At 34.1% G+C, this 22,653-nt stretch overlaps 1 protein-coding gene across 2 annotated transcripts in view; it reads right to left on the reverse strand.

Moving 5' to 3' along the window:
* The window catches only part of LOC143239838 (zinc finger protein basonuclin-2-like), a 227,465-nt gene extending 205,844 nt beyond the window's left edge, over nt 1-21,621 (reverse strand). For both annotated transcript variants that reach the window (XM_076481400.1, XM_076481399.1), the window contains exon 1: nt 21,180-21,621. In XM_076481400.1, the coding sequence (XP_076337515.1) occupies nt 21,180-21,246 (67 nt within the window). In that variant the 5' untranslated portion in view covers nt 21,247-21,621. The remainder of the gene's footprint in view (nt 1-21,179) is intronic.
* Nucleotides 21,622-22,653: the final 1,032 nt, after the last annotated feature.

A 22,653-nucleotide genomic window follows, 5' to 3' on the forward strand; every position in this document is an offset into this window, starting at 1 on the left:
AATCTAGATTTGGCGATCAATCGGTTTCAGATTGAAGCGTGTAATTTCACTGACAGCACAGAAGGCCGGCAATAGTTATCTCCCATAACTTGGAGAATATTCCTTCCAGTGGTGTTAGTGATGGTAGGTAACGGAGTAGGGGGAGGACCTACCCGTCAATTTTCTATCGGCAACAACATATGAAGCAATATTCCAAAACTAGAATAAAATTCTTTGATATACACGCTATTTTATCATTCTCGTTGAAATTGAACAAGTTTACGTTGAAGAGGAAAAGAATAGACAAAAAACGTTTCGATCTCTCAGGAGAAAATTATGAACATATTTTAAGACTATTTACCTAAAATAATTAAATAACGTTAAAACTATTTAAGGAATTTTGAAAATGTAGTTATAAATTTTGCCGCTTATTTACAATCTATACATAAATATATACAACTCAAAAGTGGCTAACAACATATGATTATTTGTGACATGTTTATCCGTAAATACAGTATTTGTCATATATCCTAAGCCTAGTAAGAAAGCCTCTTCCAGTAGCACAGTGGTATGTTTGTGGACTTACAACGCTAGAAACCAAGTTTTGATACCCGTGGTAAGGAAAAATTAGAAATTTTGTTTAGTTTGTTTGTTTTATAAAGGATCCATATTTGGCTATTTTCTGTATATACTGCAGGGAACCGAAAGCTGGATTTTAAAAATACAAGTTCGTAAACTTACCGCTGTATCACCTAGGGAAAAGTATTTTAAAAAAATGCTGCCAGAATGGGAGCCACTTATATCTAAGCGCTGAAGGTGTATATCAATTATTGCTTATTTCTGTGTTACATTCATGTATTCTTTTGTAGCGTTACATTCATGTATTGTTTTGTAGCGTTACATTCATGTATTGTTTCGTAGCGGAAAAATGCTTATTAACTACCAGGTGTCATTAAATGTGGATTGATTTAGTTTGAGTCACTACTATGAACATTTTTGTAATGAACATTCATTTATCACGTACGTTTTAGTTTAGCAGCTAAGTAAATGGCCCTTGACTCGCAGTCACCGGTTTGTGGGTTTGAATCCCCGTCTGTTTGTTTTAATTTCGCGCAAAGCTACACCAGGGTTATCTGCGCTAGCCGTCTTTAGTTTAGCATTGCAAGACTAGAAGGAAGGCAATTAGTCATCATCACCCATCGCCAACTCTTGAGCTACTATTTTGCCAAAGACTAATAGGATTGACCGTCACAATAACACCTCCACGGCGAAAAGAGCGAGCATGTTTGGTGTTACGGGAAATCGAACCAGCCACCCTAAGATTACGAGTCAGGTGCCTTAACCACCTGGCCATGCTGGGGTCCAGCAGTAAATGATCTGTAAAATGTTAGACCTTTCATCCAAACACTTTGCGTGTTACAGCATGGATAACATTAAGACAAATACGAAAATCATAATTTTAACTTAGTAGTGGATATAAAATAAAACATAGTACAGGATACTGTTAAATGTGATTAAAACTCAGCAGCAAATGAGTTAAAATTCTAATAATTTACTGTAGCTGTGAGTTAAAAATCTCATATTTTACTGTAGCTGTGAGGAGAGTGTCATTTACAAAATTGTCAAGTTTTCCAGAACATCTCAGGTAAAGAAATTCAAGATGTACAAGGAGTTCGAATCAACAATAGCAAAGTTTTATAATAAATGTCCGTACGGAAAAATTACAACCAAAAAAGCATGATATTTCATTTTTGAAAACAAAATAATAATTGGATGTGTTTTTTTTTGGGGGGGATAACTTGAAAAGAGTTTTTTGAACGGAGAAAGATCATAGGAAGACCAGTCTGGATGTGATCGAGGGCCTAAACCGGAGCGGGACGTTCTCCTGTTGCATAGTAGTAAATATTACCTAAAGTGCCTTTATCATGAAGAATGGAGAACATTACAACATCCTGATTTATCAAGTGGCATCCAGTTGACAACCACTAATTGTCCCTAGCTTCAAATATTAGCAAGTTGGTGACCCGAAAGATACTGATACATAGAATAAGAAGTGTTTAAAGAAGTGTGAAAGAGCTAGCTATATAAAAGCTATGAAATGACTAGTCCAAAGTACTAGCGTTAATCCACTTGAAAGTGTGTTGCACGAGCTAAAAACTAACATTGGAAAAAAAATATGTCAAATAATATATATATATATAGATTTATAGATTATATAGCAAAAATGAAAATAAATACCAGCTGATAGTCTTAGAAAAGGGCAGTACCCATGATTGATCGTTGTAGTCATACGTTTAAGGCTAGAGAAAGACCTGCTGAACCAGTGGTTCCCAACCTGTGGTGCGCGTTCTCCTGGCGATAAGCGAGAGCCTTTAAAAACATTAAAAAGAAAATAAATACCACGCCTTAAAATTGGAGGGTAGTCTCGGAGAATTACCAACGTATTCCACTAGTCAATATTCAATGTTCGCTTACTGTTTACATACTCGCTGTAAAATAATTTTTAAATTTACTTTTTATTAATGTGAATTACTGTCAAATATTTTAACAAGCCATATGCATTAGGGATATACCTCTCTGTCAAGGGTCTGAGGATTCACAGTATTAAAAGGCTGGGAACCATCATATTAAATATTATTGTTTCATTTGTTATATTGTAAAATGAGCTTCTTATGCCTAATGTTTGAACATTGTCTATAAATATAAATTAAATAATGCATCACTTCTCTTTTGCGAATTAACAAAAAAAGATTTCATGTTTATATCAAGACTTATGACAGCTATATCTTTCACATATAAAGTAAAAACGAATCTTAGACAATATCTGTTTAAAAAAGTTTTAAATTTTATGAAAGGCTAGTGACTTGAAGGGTGGTAAATATTTTTTTCAATGACCTATAAACAGTCCCATAACGGGTCATCGGTAACTTTACGGACTTAACATCGTTAAAGCTGCCCGGCATGGCCAAGTGGGTTAAGGCGTTCGACTCGTAAGCCGAAGGTCGCGGGTTCGAATCCCGGTCGCACCAAACATGCTCGCCCCTTTCAGCCATAGGGGCGTTATAATGTTACGGTCGATCCCACTATTAGTTGGTAAAAGAGTAGCCCAAGAGTTGTCGGTGGGTTGTGATGACTAGCTGCCTTCCCTCTAGTCTTACACTACTAAATTAGGGACGACTAGCACAGATAGCCCTCGAGTAGCTTTGTGCGAAATTCAAAAACAAACAAACAAACAAACATCGTTAAACTCCGGGGTTGGACTCCAGCATGAACTGTGTGCAAGTAGCCCATTTTGTAGTTCTGCGCTTAAAAAGACCCCAAAAAAACAAGTATAACTAATAACAAACAATTTTGAAATGTAAGTGTTATTGAAAAATAACATTCATTCGCGCAACTAGTAATAACCCGAAATGGAGAAATGATGGACTTTTTCAAACTGACCGTTTCGTCAACTTTTCGTAATCCTATAGTTATTTAGTACCTCAAACTTTTACTTTATTTTCTTAACTGAAAAGCAAGAATTTTCTGAAAGCTTGAAGGGTAGCGTTTTAACTCTTGTTAAATCAAGACACACTCATGGCCAGGAAGTCTCGTTTGTCTAAGTTTTCCTGAAAAACTTTTCCTAGAAAACCTCGAGTTATTTGGGCTTTCTACGGAACACGTGTATAAACAAGTCATTTTTTTAAGGTGCCGGAAGTAAAATATTGATGAAACTCAGGACTACTGGATACACCCCCCACTTCTTTTGTTAAAGCTTCTCTATGAGATTACATAGAGAGATTTTGACTTTGAAAAAAAATGAGAAAAGAAAAGGAGCGAGAATATAAATTTATAATTTATAAGAATTTATAAGAATATAAATGATAACAATGTTCTTACTATCAGTTATGAATATATGTTAAATATTTATTTATTTATACTTGTTTTATAACAAAGGAGGGCCGGCATGGCCTAGCGCGTAAGGCGTGCGACTCGTAATCCGAGGGTCGCGTGTTCGCGCCCGCGTCGCGCTAAACATGCTCGCCCTCCCAGCCGTGGGGGCGTTATAATGTGACGGTCAATCCCACTATTCGTTGGTAAAAGAGTAGCCCAAGAGTTGGCGGTGGGTGGTGATGACTAGCTGCTTTCCCTCTAGTCTTACACTGCTAAATTAGGGACGGCTAGCACAGATAGCCCTCGAGTAGCTTTCTGCGAAATTCCAAAACAAACAAATATAACAAACGAAAAACCTTTAGAAATAAGAGTCAATAACAGATTTTTAGAACAAAACTTTGTAGATATTTACGTGCACGAGATATCTTAACTCTAAACAGAATATGTACAGTTTGGTGTTTATTTCTGGCAAAAATACATTTTATTACGAAATAAAAATTTTTATAGCGCGAATTATCAGCCACATCTTAATATTTTTTCATGTCCACTCGAGAAGTCACACGAAAAGATTTTAAAAAAATCAGAATCATAATATTATATTGCTTTTATTTAGACAGACCTAATATAATTGGAACTTGAATGACAGTTGAACTCACGATTTCAAATAAATGTTGTGGAGAAACTTATTAACTAAATCTTAAAACCCATTATTCTTTAAACATAGTGCCTACTTATAAAATCTATATGTATGATTTAAGCTTATAAATGCTTTCTTCTAAGAAAATACGACAGTTGATCCGAATTGTGCAGAATTGTGTAAAATCAAACTCAGTTTAAACCTGGCGTGAATTAAATGAGATTACGTTTTAATGTGACCAAGAAACTAGAACTCAAAAACAAATAATTTGTTAACTGTGATACAGATATCATTTTAGACTACACAAAGCTTTGTTGGCATTTCTCACAAAGTTGTATGGGTCTGCAAAACCTATACCGTACATTTTTCCTAGAAACTTAACGTACTAATAGCACTTAACCCCATTATGTACGAAATAGTGTTAGTGTTAGCTTCTAACTTGTTATTTTAAAATAAGTCACTGTCAAATAATCTAGTGGAATTGAAAAATCAACATTTTGTTTCTATACCTGTCATGAATTCACAAATTATAGAACGACTTGTATTTTTTTTTATGAATAAATAACAACTGAGATTGGAATTCGAACCCAAGTCAGGTTTATTGGGCAGCTTTGCTAACTATTTGGATTATCGATCTTCAGTGACAGGGATCGGTCTTCATTTACAACATGAAAAAACAACAACTGTGTTTTAAGGTTTACTTAGTGTAAAGTGATTAGAACAGACGTGAAAATAAGATTTTATATAAAAAAAGAGTAAAATATTGTGTCTTATTATTGGTTGGAGATGATGAATAGCAATAATCTATTTCTGTGATGTTTTCATCTGCCGTAAACATTCACTGATACCAGAATTACTCAGACATCTCTTTTCCAGTACACTAAGAAATGAAGAGCTAAATAACGTTGGTTTGGAAACCGTGTATAATTATCTCATTTCTCATTTCGATAGCAAATGGTTTAAGTAGTTCTACTGAGTGAATGCTACATACTATGGGTTTTACTTAACTCGTGTTAGTAGTGTCATTTTAAAAGCTAACGTTTTTCATGTAACTATCAACCAGGTGGCGTATCTTTTGTTATCAATATGAACGTGCACCTTCTTATAAGCACGTGTTTTAGGTTTTGAACGTGCAGCCCCTGAAGTCCAGCTCTTGTTGTAACAAACTGTGTATCTCACTACAGACAGCTTCACAGGGAACAATAATAAACTTCGTTTGCATAATTAACTACGTATATATGTATTCCTCAAATCTTCAATGTGCATTAATATTTCTACATATTAATGATTACCGCATGAGCTGCCTATTCCATGACATTAATGTGGTATATGACAGACACGTTATTCATTAACTTTATTTACTAGGTTAATTTTCAGTTCTGATTTATAATGTAGGCATTTAGTTTCGATCCCAGCTAACTGTGAAAAATGGACACGTTACAAGAAAGCTGTTACAACACACATGTTAGACAAATTCCCTCTCTGCTTATTATATGATTTAAAGAGAGAGGGCTAAGCTAGGATATCATGAAAATATATAAAGGTGTTAAGCTTTGTTGCTATGAGATACCACATTTCGTTTCTGAGTCGAACAATAGTTTAACAGGTGTGTTTGTGTAAGTCTAAGGTACGTTAGTGAAGGTTCCCTCATCAATACGTTCGGACAGCGCACGCTGCTTTAACTAATCTAAAAGAACCACCTGTTTATTCTATAAACCACCAGATGGAACTAACTGAAGTTTGAATAGAAGATGCACGTGTAACTAATGCACAACTGTGTTAGAGCAACTACGATTTTTGGCACAAGGCTTAAAACACTGACGCTTATGTATCAAACTATTTAGTAGTCGGTACGAGTACTGCAAACACCAATAACAATGTATTATTCGACTTGCTTCCCTAAAGATGTCAGGTGGTGTTTTTTAACATGTGTGACATGACGCTGTTCTCATTAAATTTTCGATTTGATATAGACAAAATAGAGTAGTATACAATTAATTCATTTGTTTTTTTACAACAAAGTGTATTGAAAAATGTTCTGATAGTATCCAATTCTTCAGGTTCATAATTCTATATTCAATATTAATAAAATTCAGTTCTTCATGTATATAAATCCCTACCTAATATACAAATAATAAACAATTTTTCAGATTTATAATGTTGTAACTAATGCACAGAAATAAAATTGATCATATCTGATTATTTAGCTTTATAGTAACCTATGTAAAATATAAGAACGATATGAATATTATTCAGTTTAATACCTTTATGTTCTGTGTAATGTAATCGTAGTTTATCTTTAATTCTTAACTTTATCAATGTGTAGTTTGATACCACTCTTATCCTGATAAAAGTGTCAATGGTATATTTACTGCGTGCATACCATTTACTGTAACTTCATTTCTATAACAGTGTAATTTCCTTGGGTTTAGAACGACTATTTAATGTATTCCTTTTGGCTTAGTCCTAAAAACTGTAGTAGCTTACTTAAGTAAATGGGGGTGGCATGATAAGGGAAAAGGAAGTGAGTTTTGTTATTGACTAAAAATATTTCATTTACATTTCTTTCACTCTTATCCAGCCAGATTCATAAGAACTATTTGTTTAATTAATGTTAATAAACATCTTAAACAAGTCATAATTTCAACTATTTTTCAAAAGCTGAAAAATTTATATAATCATAACAAGCAAAGAGTTTTGCAACTAGGTTTTTGTGTTCAATGGGAAAGTAACGAAACTATTTATATATCTACAGAGCTTTAAGTTTTATCAAGAACTCGCAAAACCACCAACATAATTTTAAGCAAAACAAAAACCATCGAAGAGGAAAATTACTGTAATTCTATTATCGTGATTATGTTTAATTTCCAGTGCAAGTCATCGAAATATAAATTAAACCACAATTTGAAACCCACAAACGTCACACAAAACCAAAACTTGCAGTACACAAATACTCACTCACACACACACGTATCCATAAATTTACTACGCACTGTCTGTCATAATGTTTAACAAATATTCACCCAAATCATATTACGTTAGCTTATGGCCAATGGTAACAAGTATAATTGTTCAATTAAACTATAATATAAAAGCAAACTGATCACTGAGGACATTTTAAAAGTGTGTTCATAACTTACGTTACAAACTTTCAGAGATATCTTATTTGCGTATATAATACGACAGTTATTCTTATTTGCGTATATAATACGACAGTTATTCTTTTTCATACGATCTTGTAACTTCCTGTCCCATTGCACAAAATGTAACTTTAGAAGTGTTATTTATTAATACACACGCACTGTTTTAAATCTTGTTCCACTTAACGACACAGTGGTACGTCTGCGGACTTAAGATGCTAGAGACCAGGTTTTGATACCCATGGTAGACAGAGCAAAAATAGACCATCTTGTGCTTAACCTCAAACAAACAAACGCAGCGATGAAAATCTTGCAAGCCTAACAGAGAAATCTTAACTGTTAAACTTACTATATGATAATCACAGTCTAATTCCTGCAGTGAACTAACGAGCTAGTTTTGTGAAAAGAAACAGTTAAAGTGCGTTATTATCTTATGAAGAGTTTTTTGTATTTACAACACGAAAAACAGAAGGACAGATATTCTCAGGCCAATCACTTTGTCGCTTCACGGTTATTATTATTGTTGTTTGAATATAGCAAGACTCAACTGTCTTTAAGACATTCGTTTTTCTCTGAAACTGGCAAATCTCAACGTATAAAACTGCATTTTTTGGAACAATGCGTCTTTTGTGGTCTTTTAGGTATATAGTATCATAAAATAAAATCATTGTAACTGGTGAGGCAGCAAAAGTATTCAAACATAAAATTATTGTAACTATCCAATTAATAGTAAATGGTCTCAGAAAATTAATAATGGCCGGGTGTGTCCTAGTAGCTAGCGTGTCTATTTCATTTGTAGGCGCGTTGTAACAGTGATTATATGTTCCGATATTTGGATAATAGTAAACGTGTAGATGGCGGATGCTGCTGTCTAATTACCCTCATTGTAATTAGCAACCCAAAATTAGGGTCTCTTATCTAGTCGTTAGGCTCATGTATGGCTTAAGGCGACGTTTAGAAGATTGAAAATACCAAATACCCCGCAACCATTGTAAACCAATATCAGATGCTCCGTGTTACATATTAGTAACGATGCATCACAAATAGTAAAAAGTGTTTAAATATCATGCGAACAAAGGTTTGCTCTATACAGATGTGAAGTAAACCAATATTATTATCCTTGTAATTGGATTTTCAGGTTTTATTTCTTATAGCGATGAATTGATTGTTCTAAAGTTAAAATAATTTTAAATATAAATATTTGCTTACATGCACAAAGAAAATTAAAACCTTTTCTTGAACTTGTATGAAGTAAGTTATCAAAGAATGCTGTATTATCCTCCTATGAAATAAGTTATCAAAGAGGGCTGTGTTAACCTCCTAACATTATGATCCACTGACAATCAAAAGGTATGTATTTTAATCATCTCACGACCCAGCATAGCCAAGTGGTTAAGGCACTCGACTAATAATCTGAGGGTCACCGATTCGAATCTCCGTCGCACCAAACCTAGTTGCCCTTTCAGCCGTGGGGGCGTTATAATGTTACGGTCAATCCCACTATTCGTTGGTAAAAGAGTAGCCCAAGAGTTGGCGGTGGGTGGTGATGACTAGCTGCCTTCCCTCTAGTCTTACACTGCTAAATTAGGGACGGCTAACGCAGATAGCTCTCGAGTAGCTTTGTGTGAAATTTAAACATACAAAGCCAATCATCTTATACAAACCATATATGTAATATTCTAGTAATTTCACAGTAATTAAAAAAATTGTTTCTCAAGGTTTTAGATTTTGATTCAACAAATTGGTGTTAGAAATATATGATGAAACGTTTGATTACTTGTATTAAAAATAAATATAAACTTATGATTAAGAGTTTTAAAATATTTTAAAGAAAGATGAACAAATCGTTTTAACATTTTTATTGAAGCAGCCTGGACTAGCATTATGTTACAACTTTCTGAAGCAGCCTGGACTAGCATTATGTTACAACTTTCGAAAGATGTCTTGATGAAAGCGTTTGAAAATATTAAACGAAGTTATTACTGAAAACCTTTAATGGAAAGCTTTAAAAATATGGTTCTAACATCTTTAAAGTATTACTCATAAACTCGTGTTTTATGTGATTTGAAAGTTTTAGCCTGGATATATGATCGGATCGAGATATGGCAATCTTAACAGAAGTATGTACATTGCAGCCTTCAGGTTTAAATAACATCATCTGTATAGATTCAGTAAAGCTGACCCAGGAACGAATGTTTTGGTAAATATGTAGTTTCTAAAGCTACCGCTAGTCAGACATGGAAATGTTTTTACAGCATAACTTCTTGAAGGAGAAAAAAATCAAAATCTGTCATTTTATGTTTTTTTGTTCTCTGTCAGTAAGTACGAATATATTCAAGTTTAAATCTTCAGATAAAAACCACTATATACAGTAATTACAACTTCTATATAAAAAATTAAAAGGGAAAAACAGCATTATATGCAACTAATGTCATAAAAACTTCGTAGAGAATTGACCTTAGGACCGCCTTAACAACCCACTTGTCATGTTGGAAATGATCGTGAATTAATATTACAGCAATCTTGTTTCATGTTTGCTATGGTAATATTGGTTGAGGATTAACTCTTCAGCACATTTCCTTTGTCTGTCTGTGTAAGGTTTAATGACTCTTCAACATACCCTCCTACCTCAGGTTTCACTGAAAATCAAGGTTTCAGTATACTTGTGTTTACAAGACTGTCATAATAAGATTGGCTGAGGATCGTGTTTCAACACACTTGTTTTATCATTTTGTTACGATCGAATTGGCTAAAAATTTTGTTTCAACACACTTACCTTTATCATCTTCTCATGATTGGGTTAGCTAAGGATTTTGTTTCAACACACTACCTTTATCATCTTCTCATGATTGGGTTAGCTAAGGATTATGTTTCAATACACTTACCTTCATCATCTTGTCATGATTGGATTAGCTAAGGATTAAGTTTCAACACACTTACCTTCATCATCTTGTCATGATTGGATTAGCTAAGGATTAAGTTTCAACACACTTACCTTCATCATCTTGTCATGATTGGATTAGCTAAGGATTAAGTTTCAACACACTTGCCTTTGTCTGTTTGTTATTATAGAATTGTCTGAAAATCAAATTTAAACACGGTCGTTTTTCTCAATCTGCTTGAATGACTATTGACAATTTAGCTTACTTGTATTTGCTTGTTGTAAATGTGGCTGCGAATCGAGGTTTCATTACACACGTGTTTGCATGTCTTTCGTAGAAAACTGGCTGAAGATCATGTTTCAGCACACCGATCTTTGTCATGATGGGATTAGCTGAAGAGTGACTTTTTAAAACACTTGGTTTTGTCTCTTTGTCATAGTTAGATTAATTATATGAGGAACAGTTTCTAAACACATTTTCCTTAGTCTGTTTGTCATGTTAAGGTTGGATAAGAATAAACATTATAAACACAATAGACTTTTTCTGTTAGTCATAGTAAGATTGGATAAAGAAACATTTTAAACGCATTTGCTTTAGTTTGTTTGCCATGGTAAGATTGAATAAACATTAAAATTTCAAGAATCGTATTTAAGACCTTATAACACAAAATGTGTTACTTTTCGTTTCACAGCTTCCTCAGGAACATTTCACTAAAACACAAATAACTGTAACAAGAAGTGACCTAGAAGTTTAGCCTTGTAAATCTGTAGATGTACCACTGATTCACCAGGAGATTATTGTTCCCACTATGATTTTAAACTATTTAAGAACTTGGTACAACTGATATATATATATATTTCTCTACAAGTGCGTTTTCTCGTCATTACTGATTGGTGCAGCTGATGTTACAAATATGCATGTATAATGTTCAGGCAGTTATGCCTATATATGCAAAATGTTAATTTTTAGATGCTGCATTAATTTATTTTTACTTCCATCACGTGGAAAGAGAAGAAATTAAAATTATTAATTTATTTACTATAACACGATATAAAATTTGCTGTTTCCAGAGTTGGAAATTGTTTGAAAGGTATATATATATGTGGAAGTTTATACATATCTATGGTCTTCTAAAAGCTAAAAAAACGTTGATCTAGACTTTTAGTGGTTTCCAAAGTTTAAAATATCCTCACAGGAACAAAAAGACATTTAAATAGCATATTTACATCTATAACTACAAAGCTTAATTAAGGGCGATTCCACTGAACAATTTTAGTGTTTGCGAAATGTTATATTTATCAAATGAACCTCAAATTTATTGAAAATGAAAATTATACACTTTATTGTAGAACTTTATAGATAATGATACATATTTAAACTTTAGGCCTATTTATAAATGAAAAATGGTAAGATGTGCAATTATAAACTTTCGTCCATTCGTATATTTAAAAAAAAATACGTGAAATAATTCAAATTTAGTTTTATTCACTCATTCGCGAAACATTTCATAAATATGCACAAGATATTACAAACATAACTACATTGATTCATAAGTGCATATAATCACACATAGAATATATTTAAGACTGTTTGTCCCACGCTGGAACAGCGGTAAGTCTGAGGATTACAACCATAAAATCAGGGGTTCGATCTCCCCTCGGTGAACACAACATATAGCTCGATGTGCCTTTGCTATAAGGAAAATACATACATACAACACTGCATATTTAACATTAAACAGCTAAGTTATTTTAGAATTATATGTCTGACAAAATTATTTTTTACTTTTTTAATTTCTTATGAAAGGCAGTTTCAAGAAAAAATATATATAATGTTTACTTTATTAAATTTCTTATTAGAAATTATTTTGTAGGAGAAACAACAATAAAAAGAATGTTATTAATACCATTATTGAAAAACTGGGTAATCCTTGACTTACCCTGTGAACTAAAAGGGGAACTACTGACAAAATAAGACGTAATATGAACGTCAGGAAGCACCCCAAAGTAAAACACACTACCGAAAACAAAACATAACAAGAGGACATCGAACAAACACCCTTGGAAAAAACAAAACTGGAAACCACGGCTAATTCGATTCCTCTCTTAAACTTATAGTTCGCTTTCCGTTCGCACAACAACGCGCAATGCGTTTTGTGAGTGCGTTTGAATAATGAGAACCAATTCCCACTAACTAGACATCAAGATTTGGTAGTAGATGTTAATACAAGTATGCCTTTCTTCTAGACTAACATCTCAGAATTAGGGATGACTATGCGCAGTTAGCTTGTGTAACTTTGCGCGGAAATTCTAAAATAACTTCTCTTCTTTCTCCTGTACAATGTTGAGCTCTACTGTTATATGGCAAATCACTTCTTAAGCTAATCATTATGGTAGAAAAGTAAAATTTTCTTAACAGGAGCCAAATCTGTCTTTTCCAAATCTTATCAGGTCCTCTCGTCTTAAATATTATTTTCAAAATAATCAAAGAAATAAGAGCTATTATCCTATCGATTTTTAGGATAATCTTGTAACCTTTGCTAAGGATAAGATGACGTCTTATCCTTCTTTCCTCAAAATAAAATAAGTTAATAGTTATCAATCTATTTCTGTTAGACAATCCTTTATACCCAGAATCATCTAAGTAGTCTTCCTATGAGCCTTTTTCAAATATTAATATATTTTCAGAGAAAAGAAAACCAAGGTTATACAAATCATGGTTCACTAATGATTTTTTATACAGAGAAAATTACTTATTTTAGCTTGTAATCAATATGGTTAAAATATACCCTAGAATTCTATTAGATTTAGTACTAACTACAGAGCACTATCTCAGTGGCTTGCACGACTTATCCATTGTTACGCCAAAACCACTTTCTCCAGTCTCGCTGTACTAAGGGGGTACTAATCTATATTAAACGTGTGATTCAAATTATGATAACTCAATTTCATGACTTTGAACTTACTGTAAAACAACGACCACTAGTCACTCAAAATAACGCCTCACTTTCACACACTATCTCCTCATCAGAAGCTTGTTTTAAGGTACAGCAAAGTTGTAATCAGTTATGGTCACTATTCTCATCAGGATTTACATGAAGGTTAAGTGGAGTTATTTCATGAACACCAAGTTAAATTCACAAAGCAAATAACCCAACCGATTTTGAAAGGTATAAGTTAGGTTTATTTTTGTCTGCTTTATATTGAAGAGTGTTCCTAAGAACGAACAAAATTTACATTAGAGAATAAAGTAAAATCGTTCTAGTCAATTGTTAGAAGCTAGATTCCAAAAGTTTAATTCTTTTTATATAGAATGTTGTCCCTAAGAGTTTGGCAAACTCCTTTAAACACTCAACAAATCGAGTTTTATAACAAATATTGGAAAGAAAAAAAGACAAGCAGCCAAACTTAAAAGTTGATCATAAATTGTAACTTGAAAAAATTATCAAGTAAGAACTATGTTTCCATCCTGCACTTATCAACTTATTAGAAATTTCGCATGTTTTTACCTATCACCCTATTCATCTATCAATGATGTTCATTTGGAAGACACTGGATATCCTGAAAAAAAATTGCAGGGTCAAAAATGCTAGCATACAAAAAATTGTACGTTTTGTTTATTCTAAACTGTGGGGTTGAATGAGACGGTAGAGAAAAAATTAGGGACTTGTTTGTTAAAAGAAATAACCTAATAATTTACAGACAGATCTGTGTTCAAAACAACTTTAATTTCTCTAATTATAGAACATGTCCAGTCTAAGACAATTATTCAACAGACTAAAAATCATTTCATATTCAAAGGAATTTATTAAGTTTAATTTTGAGAAATCTCCCTCCTGGTATTAATATCAATTCATGTCAGTGTTTAACACCACTCCACATAACTTCTACAAATTTATTCTAACTTTGTCAAACTCCCTTATATAAATTCCCTTTCAAAACATTATTTAACATTTTTTAAAATTCTACAAGTAATTCCTACTCTTCTCTATCCCTGTGAGACAGCAGTAGATGTACGGACTTACAACGCTAAGATATGGCGTTCGATTCCCTGTGTAGACACAACAGGTAACCCCATGTGGCTTTACTCTAAAACAAACGATCAGTTTTTAAATCAAGATATTTTAAAGCTTTCTCTTTTATTAAAAAATGTTACAAATTATCTGTAGTTTAGGTCATTTTTATCTCAAGTGATTTCACTCAAAATAATGTTTCCCAGAATTATCTAGCCTCTCTAGTGAATAATTTAATTGAATACTCTCTTGCCATTTCGTCCACAAATTTTACAAATTATTTAGAAGACAAAGTATTATTCACAAAGCTTTTTAAAAAAATTAAAATACTGAAATCGAAATAGATATTCGCCACAGTTTGTATTTATACAGTTTAAATAGTACATCCAGAATTTGACAAGTTACTCCGTTTATTAATTTGTTCTAATTAAAATATGATCTTGTTGCTTTCTTTGAACAGTTTATGTTTATTCCAAGTGAAAATTACACCACATGTTTTAGCGAATTTTTTATCAATTTGTTTTAAAAACTAACTGACCATTGTCAATTTAAATAAGTTATAACTGTTTCAGTGTGTAATGTTTTTACCTCCATGCCACCCCGTTAGGTCCTGTTCTGTCTGCCAAATTGCATCACGACGACAGCCCCACAACATACTTTCTATTGCCAATTGTTTTGTCGTAAGACTCTCATTTCCAAAGCACACCATTACTCCAGAATGCTTTTCATAAACTATCCAGTGTACGAAACAAAAGTTTCGATAGTCCTGTCGCATAGTTATTCAAAAGAGTTATTCTGTAAGTATTCATACGGAATAGCATGAATACCTGTTTCATTCTATAGCTACTTCAGATATGAGGCTGTCCAACTGATATATTGTGGAAGAAACTGGTGTACATGTGACTTATATCACCCTTCCATGGATGGAAGTTCTTCAGTATGTTGCATATTGTTATCTGTGGCAGGAGGACGATTTTTGCCACTGACCTATATGCTTGTAGATTCTGGCGTTTTATAAGACCTTACTTACTACGACTGAAGTACGACTTATTGCAGGTTCTTTTCTGGATGAACCTTGTACACCAAGTTGATCCACATTCTCTTGTTTTCCGAAGAAATTTAATACATGAAATGTCTTTGTCTTGGAGATTATAAATCCCTGGTATAAATACATCATTATGAATTGAATATGAATATTTTGTATCGAAAAAGGCCATTACATAAATTTTCGGTGACATAATGCTACGTATCCAATGTTAAGGTAAATTGGAATTAACGTTCATCCTACAAAACCTTGAGAACTAAAAGCGTGCCTTAAACTGCATGCATTCGTCATTAAAGAGAAAAGTTGCTTCTAAGTCTATGGGCTAATTACAGTTTGGACCAATTTTTAAATTTCTATATTTAAGTAATGCAATCGAATTTAAGCTTAAGGCTACTTGTTCCTCTTTTTGTCATCTTGCTGAGCTTACATGTTATTTCGTGCTAGATAATTTAGTAATCCTCAATGAAAAATCCTCAATTTGGGCTAATCAAATTCTACAACTTCCAGATTAAAGCAGTACTTCGATCACCATCCATATCGTGCATGGATTAAATAATAATTAAAGCAACATTTTTTTTATTCTTCTGTTATATTCTACAAACTAGTGAGAGCTTAAAATAAATTATTTTTGTCATCTGGTATCTTATATCAGTTGAAAGTTTCTTTTTTTTTTCTGATTTTCTACATTCTAATCACAGGCGAAAGTAGTCATATATATATTCTACATGCATCACGATGCAAAAGCTAAGCCAAATAAAGGTAGTTTTTTGTTTTCGCTACATGAAATATGAAAACAAAAGGCCTGCACCAATTTCACAGCTTGTCAACTCATAACTGGTGAAGACGGTATTACTCACCCGTCTTTACAATGTAAAAACAAATATTCGTCAGTTTAGGGTTGTTTTATTTTCTTCAATTGCAGACCGGTTTCAATTCAAACCATTTCGCTTACTCACAGAGTCTGTAAAAGCACTTCAGATCACCAAAACTTCACTTCTTTTAGCTATTTTTTAAAAATACATTTGTTTGGTTGTTAGTGAGTCCAAAGCTAAACAATGGGCCATATTTGCTCTGGCCGTCGCGAGTATCGAAACCCATTTTTAGTGTTTCATGGACTTATAGGTTAATATCAGTTGAAATATTATAATTCATTTTTCATTTTCATATTGGTCTGGTGCTTATCATGCCCAGAATGTGAATTTGAGGGTTCACGACTCGCGTCCCGTACTCATAGAAAAGTCGCTCCTCGCTTTGTAGTTGTCAATCAGCAATAAGGGAAGATGTCAATACTTTTCAGTCACTAGAAGGAAGCCTAAGAATCGGCAATGGATCCTATTATCCAGTTATCTTCCGTCTAATTCATCAAGAGAAAATTTCAAAATGGAGAATGCTATTTGCAAGTAGTTCTCGTATAGCTTTGCGCGAGTATTTCGAAAAAAAAGATAATTTTAAATAAATACATTTACTTTTAATTATTTCGTAATGGTTCGGTGCGGCCAAATGGCTAAGGTGCTAGACTCGTAATCTGAGGGTCGCGAGTTCGAATCCCCATCACACTAGACATTCTCAGCCTTTCAGTCGTGGAGATGTTAAAATGTGAGAGTCAATCCCACTATTCGTTGGTAAACGAGCAGCCCGGAGTTGGCGGTGGGTGGTGATAACTAGCTGCTTTTCCTCTCCTCTTATACTACTAAATTATGGACGGCTAGCGCAGATAGCCATCGTGTTTCTTTGCAACTCAAAATATATTAACCTCCCTGTACTCATAAGTCCAACTCAACTCTGGAAGAAATGCATGAACACATGTTTTTAAATGTATTGTGCTTTTGCTAGTAATTAAACTAACGTTCAAAAAGGTAAATTATATAAAACATTCCTCCCAGTGGAGTAACGGTATTTTTGCAGACTTACAACATTGGAAACTGGGTTTTGATAGCCGTGATGGGCAAAGCATAGATAGCCCATTGACGTATTCGTCTACAGTATATTTTGTTCGTGGAAATTATTCTTGAATAACGTATGTTAAAGATAATCCTTTTATTATATTTCTATGATTAAAACTAATGCTAATTTCATATAGTTTCCAAGCGCCGAGTAAACCAATATCAGAGCATATAATATTAATTTTCTATTGTTAAAACGCCCATCGAAGGAATATAGTTTAAAAAAGTCTTTAACTCTGTCTTTGCAAGTTGCATGTTAATCCCGTTTTGATATAGAATTTAGTTCTCTATTCTTCCAGACCAGAATTAATAACAACTGTACTGCATATATTATACCATTTGTATATCACAGTATGCTACACTTACGCATATCTTAAATAAATGCTATAGTTATTTTTCTCTTTAAAATTATTTTATTTTATCATCCTCTTTACGTATTTCACCTTCATTGTGGAATATCTGTGTCACGTTTCAAAATGTCTTTCCATATATAAATATACAATTAAAGCTGTATATCTCCGGACTTATACCGCTAGAAACCAGGTTTCGATTTTCGCGGGGGGCAATGCACATATGGCCCATTATGTAACTCTGTGCATAATCATAGACATTGTTAAAAGGAGTAGAACGTTAAAATAAATATCCAATGAATAATTCATTAAAAAGAGAAGCCCTCCAGTGGTACATACCTGCGGACTTACAACGCTATAAACCAGGTTTCAATACCCGTGATAAGGAAAGCACGGTTGGCCTATTGTGTAGCTTTGTGCTTAACTTCAAACAAACAATAAATTAACAAAAGCAGGGACAGTCCTAAAAAAAAACTACATATTCTTGCGCCATCTTCAGGTTTCCTTTTATTTTATATATTCTGTAGACCTCTATTAAAGCTAAGATATAACAAATGCTATTCTCGGAAACAACTGTTTAACCATGAAGTTTATATATATATATAATTACGTATAGACTCAGGTAACTTCTATCAAACCCATTTACAAATATACGGATTATTCCAGATCATTAAATGACCTTTATATTACTCATATAACTAAAGCGCTAATTTCCGTTAAAGGTAATTTTCTTCAGTCCTCTTATATAAATTACACACTAATACCAATTATAAGTAACTTTCTTAAGTCCTTTTACGGCCCGGCATGATCAGGTGATTAAGGCACTCAACTCGTAATCTCAGAGTCACGGGTTCGAACCCCCGTCACACCAAACATGCTCGCCCTTTCAGCCGTGGGGGTGGGGGGCGTTGTAAAGTGACGGTCAATCTTGCTAGTTGTTGGTAAATGAGTAACCGAAGAGTTGGCAGTGGGTTGTGATGACTAATTGCCTTCCTTCTAGTCTTACAATGCTAAATTAAAGACGGCTAGCGCAGATAGCCCTCGTGTAGCTTTGCGCGAAATTCAAACCAAACCAGTCCGTTAATAGAAATTATACACTAATTTCCGTTACAAGTAACTTCTTTAGTCCCCTTGTACAAATTATACAATGAAAACCAGTTATAAGTAACTTTCTTCAGTCCGCTCGTATAACTTACAGGACATTCCATTTCCAAGAGTTCTTTCTTAAAACGTTTATAAAACCTTCAGAATACTCTCTATTAGGGGAACATAAATCATTGACATCGACGTCATGTAGCTTTCAAAATAAGAATATTAAAAATTATAAGTGAACTAACTAAGAGTTACCTACAACAGAGGGTATTCTGAACCACGACTGACATGTTTACTTAGCACTTGTATCTTTGGTTCACGGATCATTCTCGATATTTCGACAGTGAAATACTGCCATGGTTAGAAAGATTATGTTACAGCCTTTTTGGAAGAAGGGTATTCATAAAACCAGATCGTTAATTGACATATAACCGAAGGACACATTATTTAGAAGAAGTAAAAGTATCTGGTGCAATTTAACAACGGTGTTTATGATAGCAATGGATTCCGAAACCACATCTCAATCTAATATGAAAGCAATGGACACTCCGGAACCACATCTCAATCCAACATGAAAGCAATGGACACTCCGGAACCACATCTCAATCCAACGTGAAAGCAATGGACACTCCGGAACCACAATCTAATCTAATCTAATCTGATGCAATATCCTTATTCACTGAGGCTGATACTTTGGTGCTAATAATAAAACTGTTTCAAACACAAATGTTTTGACCGTTGCGTCATTTTAATGAGGAGTAAAGATGGCCGGAGCAAGCTAAACTTGTATATGTGTCAAGTTTCCCACTGCTGCTTCAACTGACGTTTGGGGCTGTTTAAACAGGTCTTGGAAGCTAACGCCTACATGCAGAAAACAACCTTTGGAAAGTTTATAAATATATGAGACGTTATGATCTTATAATTGAAATTTCTGAGTTATGAAGTAGTGTGCACACATGACCATCAAATTAAGCACTATCAACAATACAGGAGGTAGTTCTAGGGTCAAACTGGACCTGAGACTTTCTTCTTATGAAGTGTAATATACATATCAAGTTCCAGTTAAGAAGAAACCTTTGTCACTGTTATATAAAGTTTGCACGTTGGCTCCGCTCCAAAATAAACTGTTTAATCTACTTACAGAAAACTTTGTTTAAAAAGTACTCGATTTTCGAAACTAATTAAAATTGTATGAATCCGTACGGAAATACGCATACAAAATCGCGAAAATATTCCGTTCAATTACTTTGAAAGCGCATACTTACAAGAAACATTTTAATTATTTCTTCATCGTTTGGAATCTCTGTTAAAAATTTCAATTTTACGAAACAGAAGTGTTTTAAAAAAAACCACTGATTTAGTTAAGTCGTGTATATCGTTTGCACGCCATTTTTTATTGTTATTTCGAAACATAATATTATCATGTTTTGCTATTTATCAGTTTGTTTGTTTTTGAATTTCGCGCAAAGCTACACCAGGGCTATTTGAGTTAGCCGTCCTTGATTTAGCAGTGTAAGACTAGAGGGAAGGCAGCTGGTCATTACCACCCACCGCCAACTCTTGGGCTACTCTTTTACCAAGGAATAGTGGGACTGACCGTAACATTATAATGCCCCACGACTGAAAGGGTGAGCATGTTTGGTATGACGGGAATTCGAACCCGCGACCCTCAGATTACGAGTCGAGCGCCTCAACCACCTGGCCATGCCGGGCCCAAAGCTACGGAACATGTGCATGCAATTCCACAAAATTCATGATATCAATAACTGCTGTACTTCAATTACGCCGTGTAAAAATAATATCTAAAATGATCAGATTAAGGTTTTACACGTGCCTGATCCGTAATAGTATACGTATGTTTTGGAGCGTATGTTTTTATTTACAGCGTTACAGATGTAGAAAGCTAATAGCTGTACTCGTGCATGAATTATATCACTTTATGAACAAGGTCACCGGTACAACAGTTAAGTTGATTTATAATATTGCTTACGTATATAACTTATTCTTTTATGAGCAGTTGAATTAAAGGAAACAAATCTCTAAATCAGAGGCTTATAAATGAATAAGAGAGAAAAAAATTGTATATTAAATAAGAACTATAAACATTGCACAGTTTCAAACTCGCTTTCGAGATATGAGGCTACGGTTACTGGCTCGTAACAAAAATGTTCCTCTCAACTGATATTGCCCAAAGATTAACTACATAAAGGATTATGTAAAGCTTACCGGCATCTGGTGGGAACTGGATTCCGCGGTATGATCCTAATAAACGCAGCCAGGGCAAGGCCAACATGCTTCGGCATGTGAGACACCAATTCACTGTGTATGCCTTCAGGTATATAGATAGCTATCTGGCTTCGTCCCCGGAAGTTGGTTCCGGTCAGTTCTCTCTGAAACAAACACCGTAGCACGAGCGATAGATCTACTCACATTGATACATTATAATACAGTTAAGTCACATAAATAATTATTATTAATTTTTAGATAACTGATATTTTAGTTTCTGCATAAAGCTGGTGAATTACTATCTATATCTCTGTACAGTCCAAACTAAGGTAAGTTAATTGTTGTAAAGTCTAATCGGAAATCATCATCTGCAAGCTCTTGTCCTAATTTTCATGTGTTGCTAAGTGACTTCATACAACACACTTCACATCGGAAGACTCGCAATGACGAGTGAATAAAAATTTGGATCCGGTGAAAAGTTTCTAGCTGTCACGTGCTCCTGCGCGCACGTGAGGACAAATCATATGCAATCAACATACCCGGAATTAGCTGCGTAAGCTGAAAAGATTCGTAACTCCACCTACCACTAGGTGTCGCCTATCATTGGTTAATTTGCACTCTTACTATTTTCTTTTCACTTTTTCTTCAACAGTTTGAGTGCTGAGAAGTATCTTATCTCACCTGGCAGGGGGCGCGTCTGATCAGAAGCCTCTTGAGAACAGTATTGTCACGTGACTTTTACGTGAGAAAAGAGGGAAAGCTGGAAGACGGTTTGAAGTTAACTGTACCAGCTATAATAAAACCTAACATAAACAATACAGTTTATTGTTTGTAACTTGTACTATTCTCAGACGAATATGCCTTATCTAACTACTTGACAAACAAAGTAAAACATACTCAATTATTGTTGACAATCCTCTAAACATATTATTGCTACAAACAATGACCTACACCTTATGCTACTTTAAACCCGCGTAGGATTTGTTTTTAGGACTTCACACTAATTTCTCAATATATATTATAAAGATTTTTGTGTTTGCTACGAGACAGCATGGCTTCTGTGATAAGTTTTACTTAATGTATATACAACAGGATATAATGCTCGATATTTATATACGGCCAAAAACATTAAGATTTTAGCGGTTATCAAAGGAGATCTCGACGTAATTCTGCGGGTCGTAATCTGAGGGCCGGGGGTTCGAATCCCCGTCACACCAAACATGCTCGCCTTTTCAGCTATGGGGGCGTTATAATGTTATGGTCAATCCCGCTATACGTTAGTAAAGAGTAGTCCAAGAATTGGTGGTGGATGGTGATGACTAGCTGCCTTCCCTCCAGTCTTACACTGCTAAATTAGAGACGGCTAGCGCAGATAGCTCTCGTGTAGCGTTGCGCGAAATTCAAACCAAACCAAACTGACGTATAAGGTGTCAACATAGAATGATATCATGTTGCAGTCTTTATTCTATGATGG

The sequence above is a fragment of the Tachypleus tridentatus genome, chromosome 13 (assembly GCF_004210375.1).
Source record: "Tachypleus tridentatus isolate NWPU-2018 chromosome 13, ASM421037v1, whole genome shotgun sequence".
NCBI lineage: Eukaryota > Metazoa > Arthropoda > Merostomata > Xiphosura > Limulidae > Tachypleus > Tachypleus tridentatus.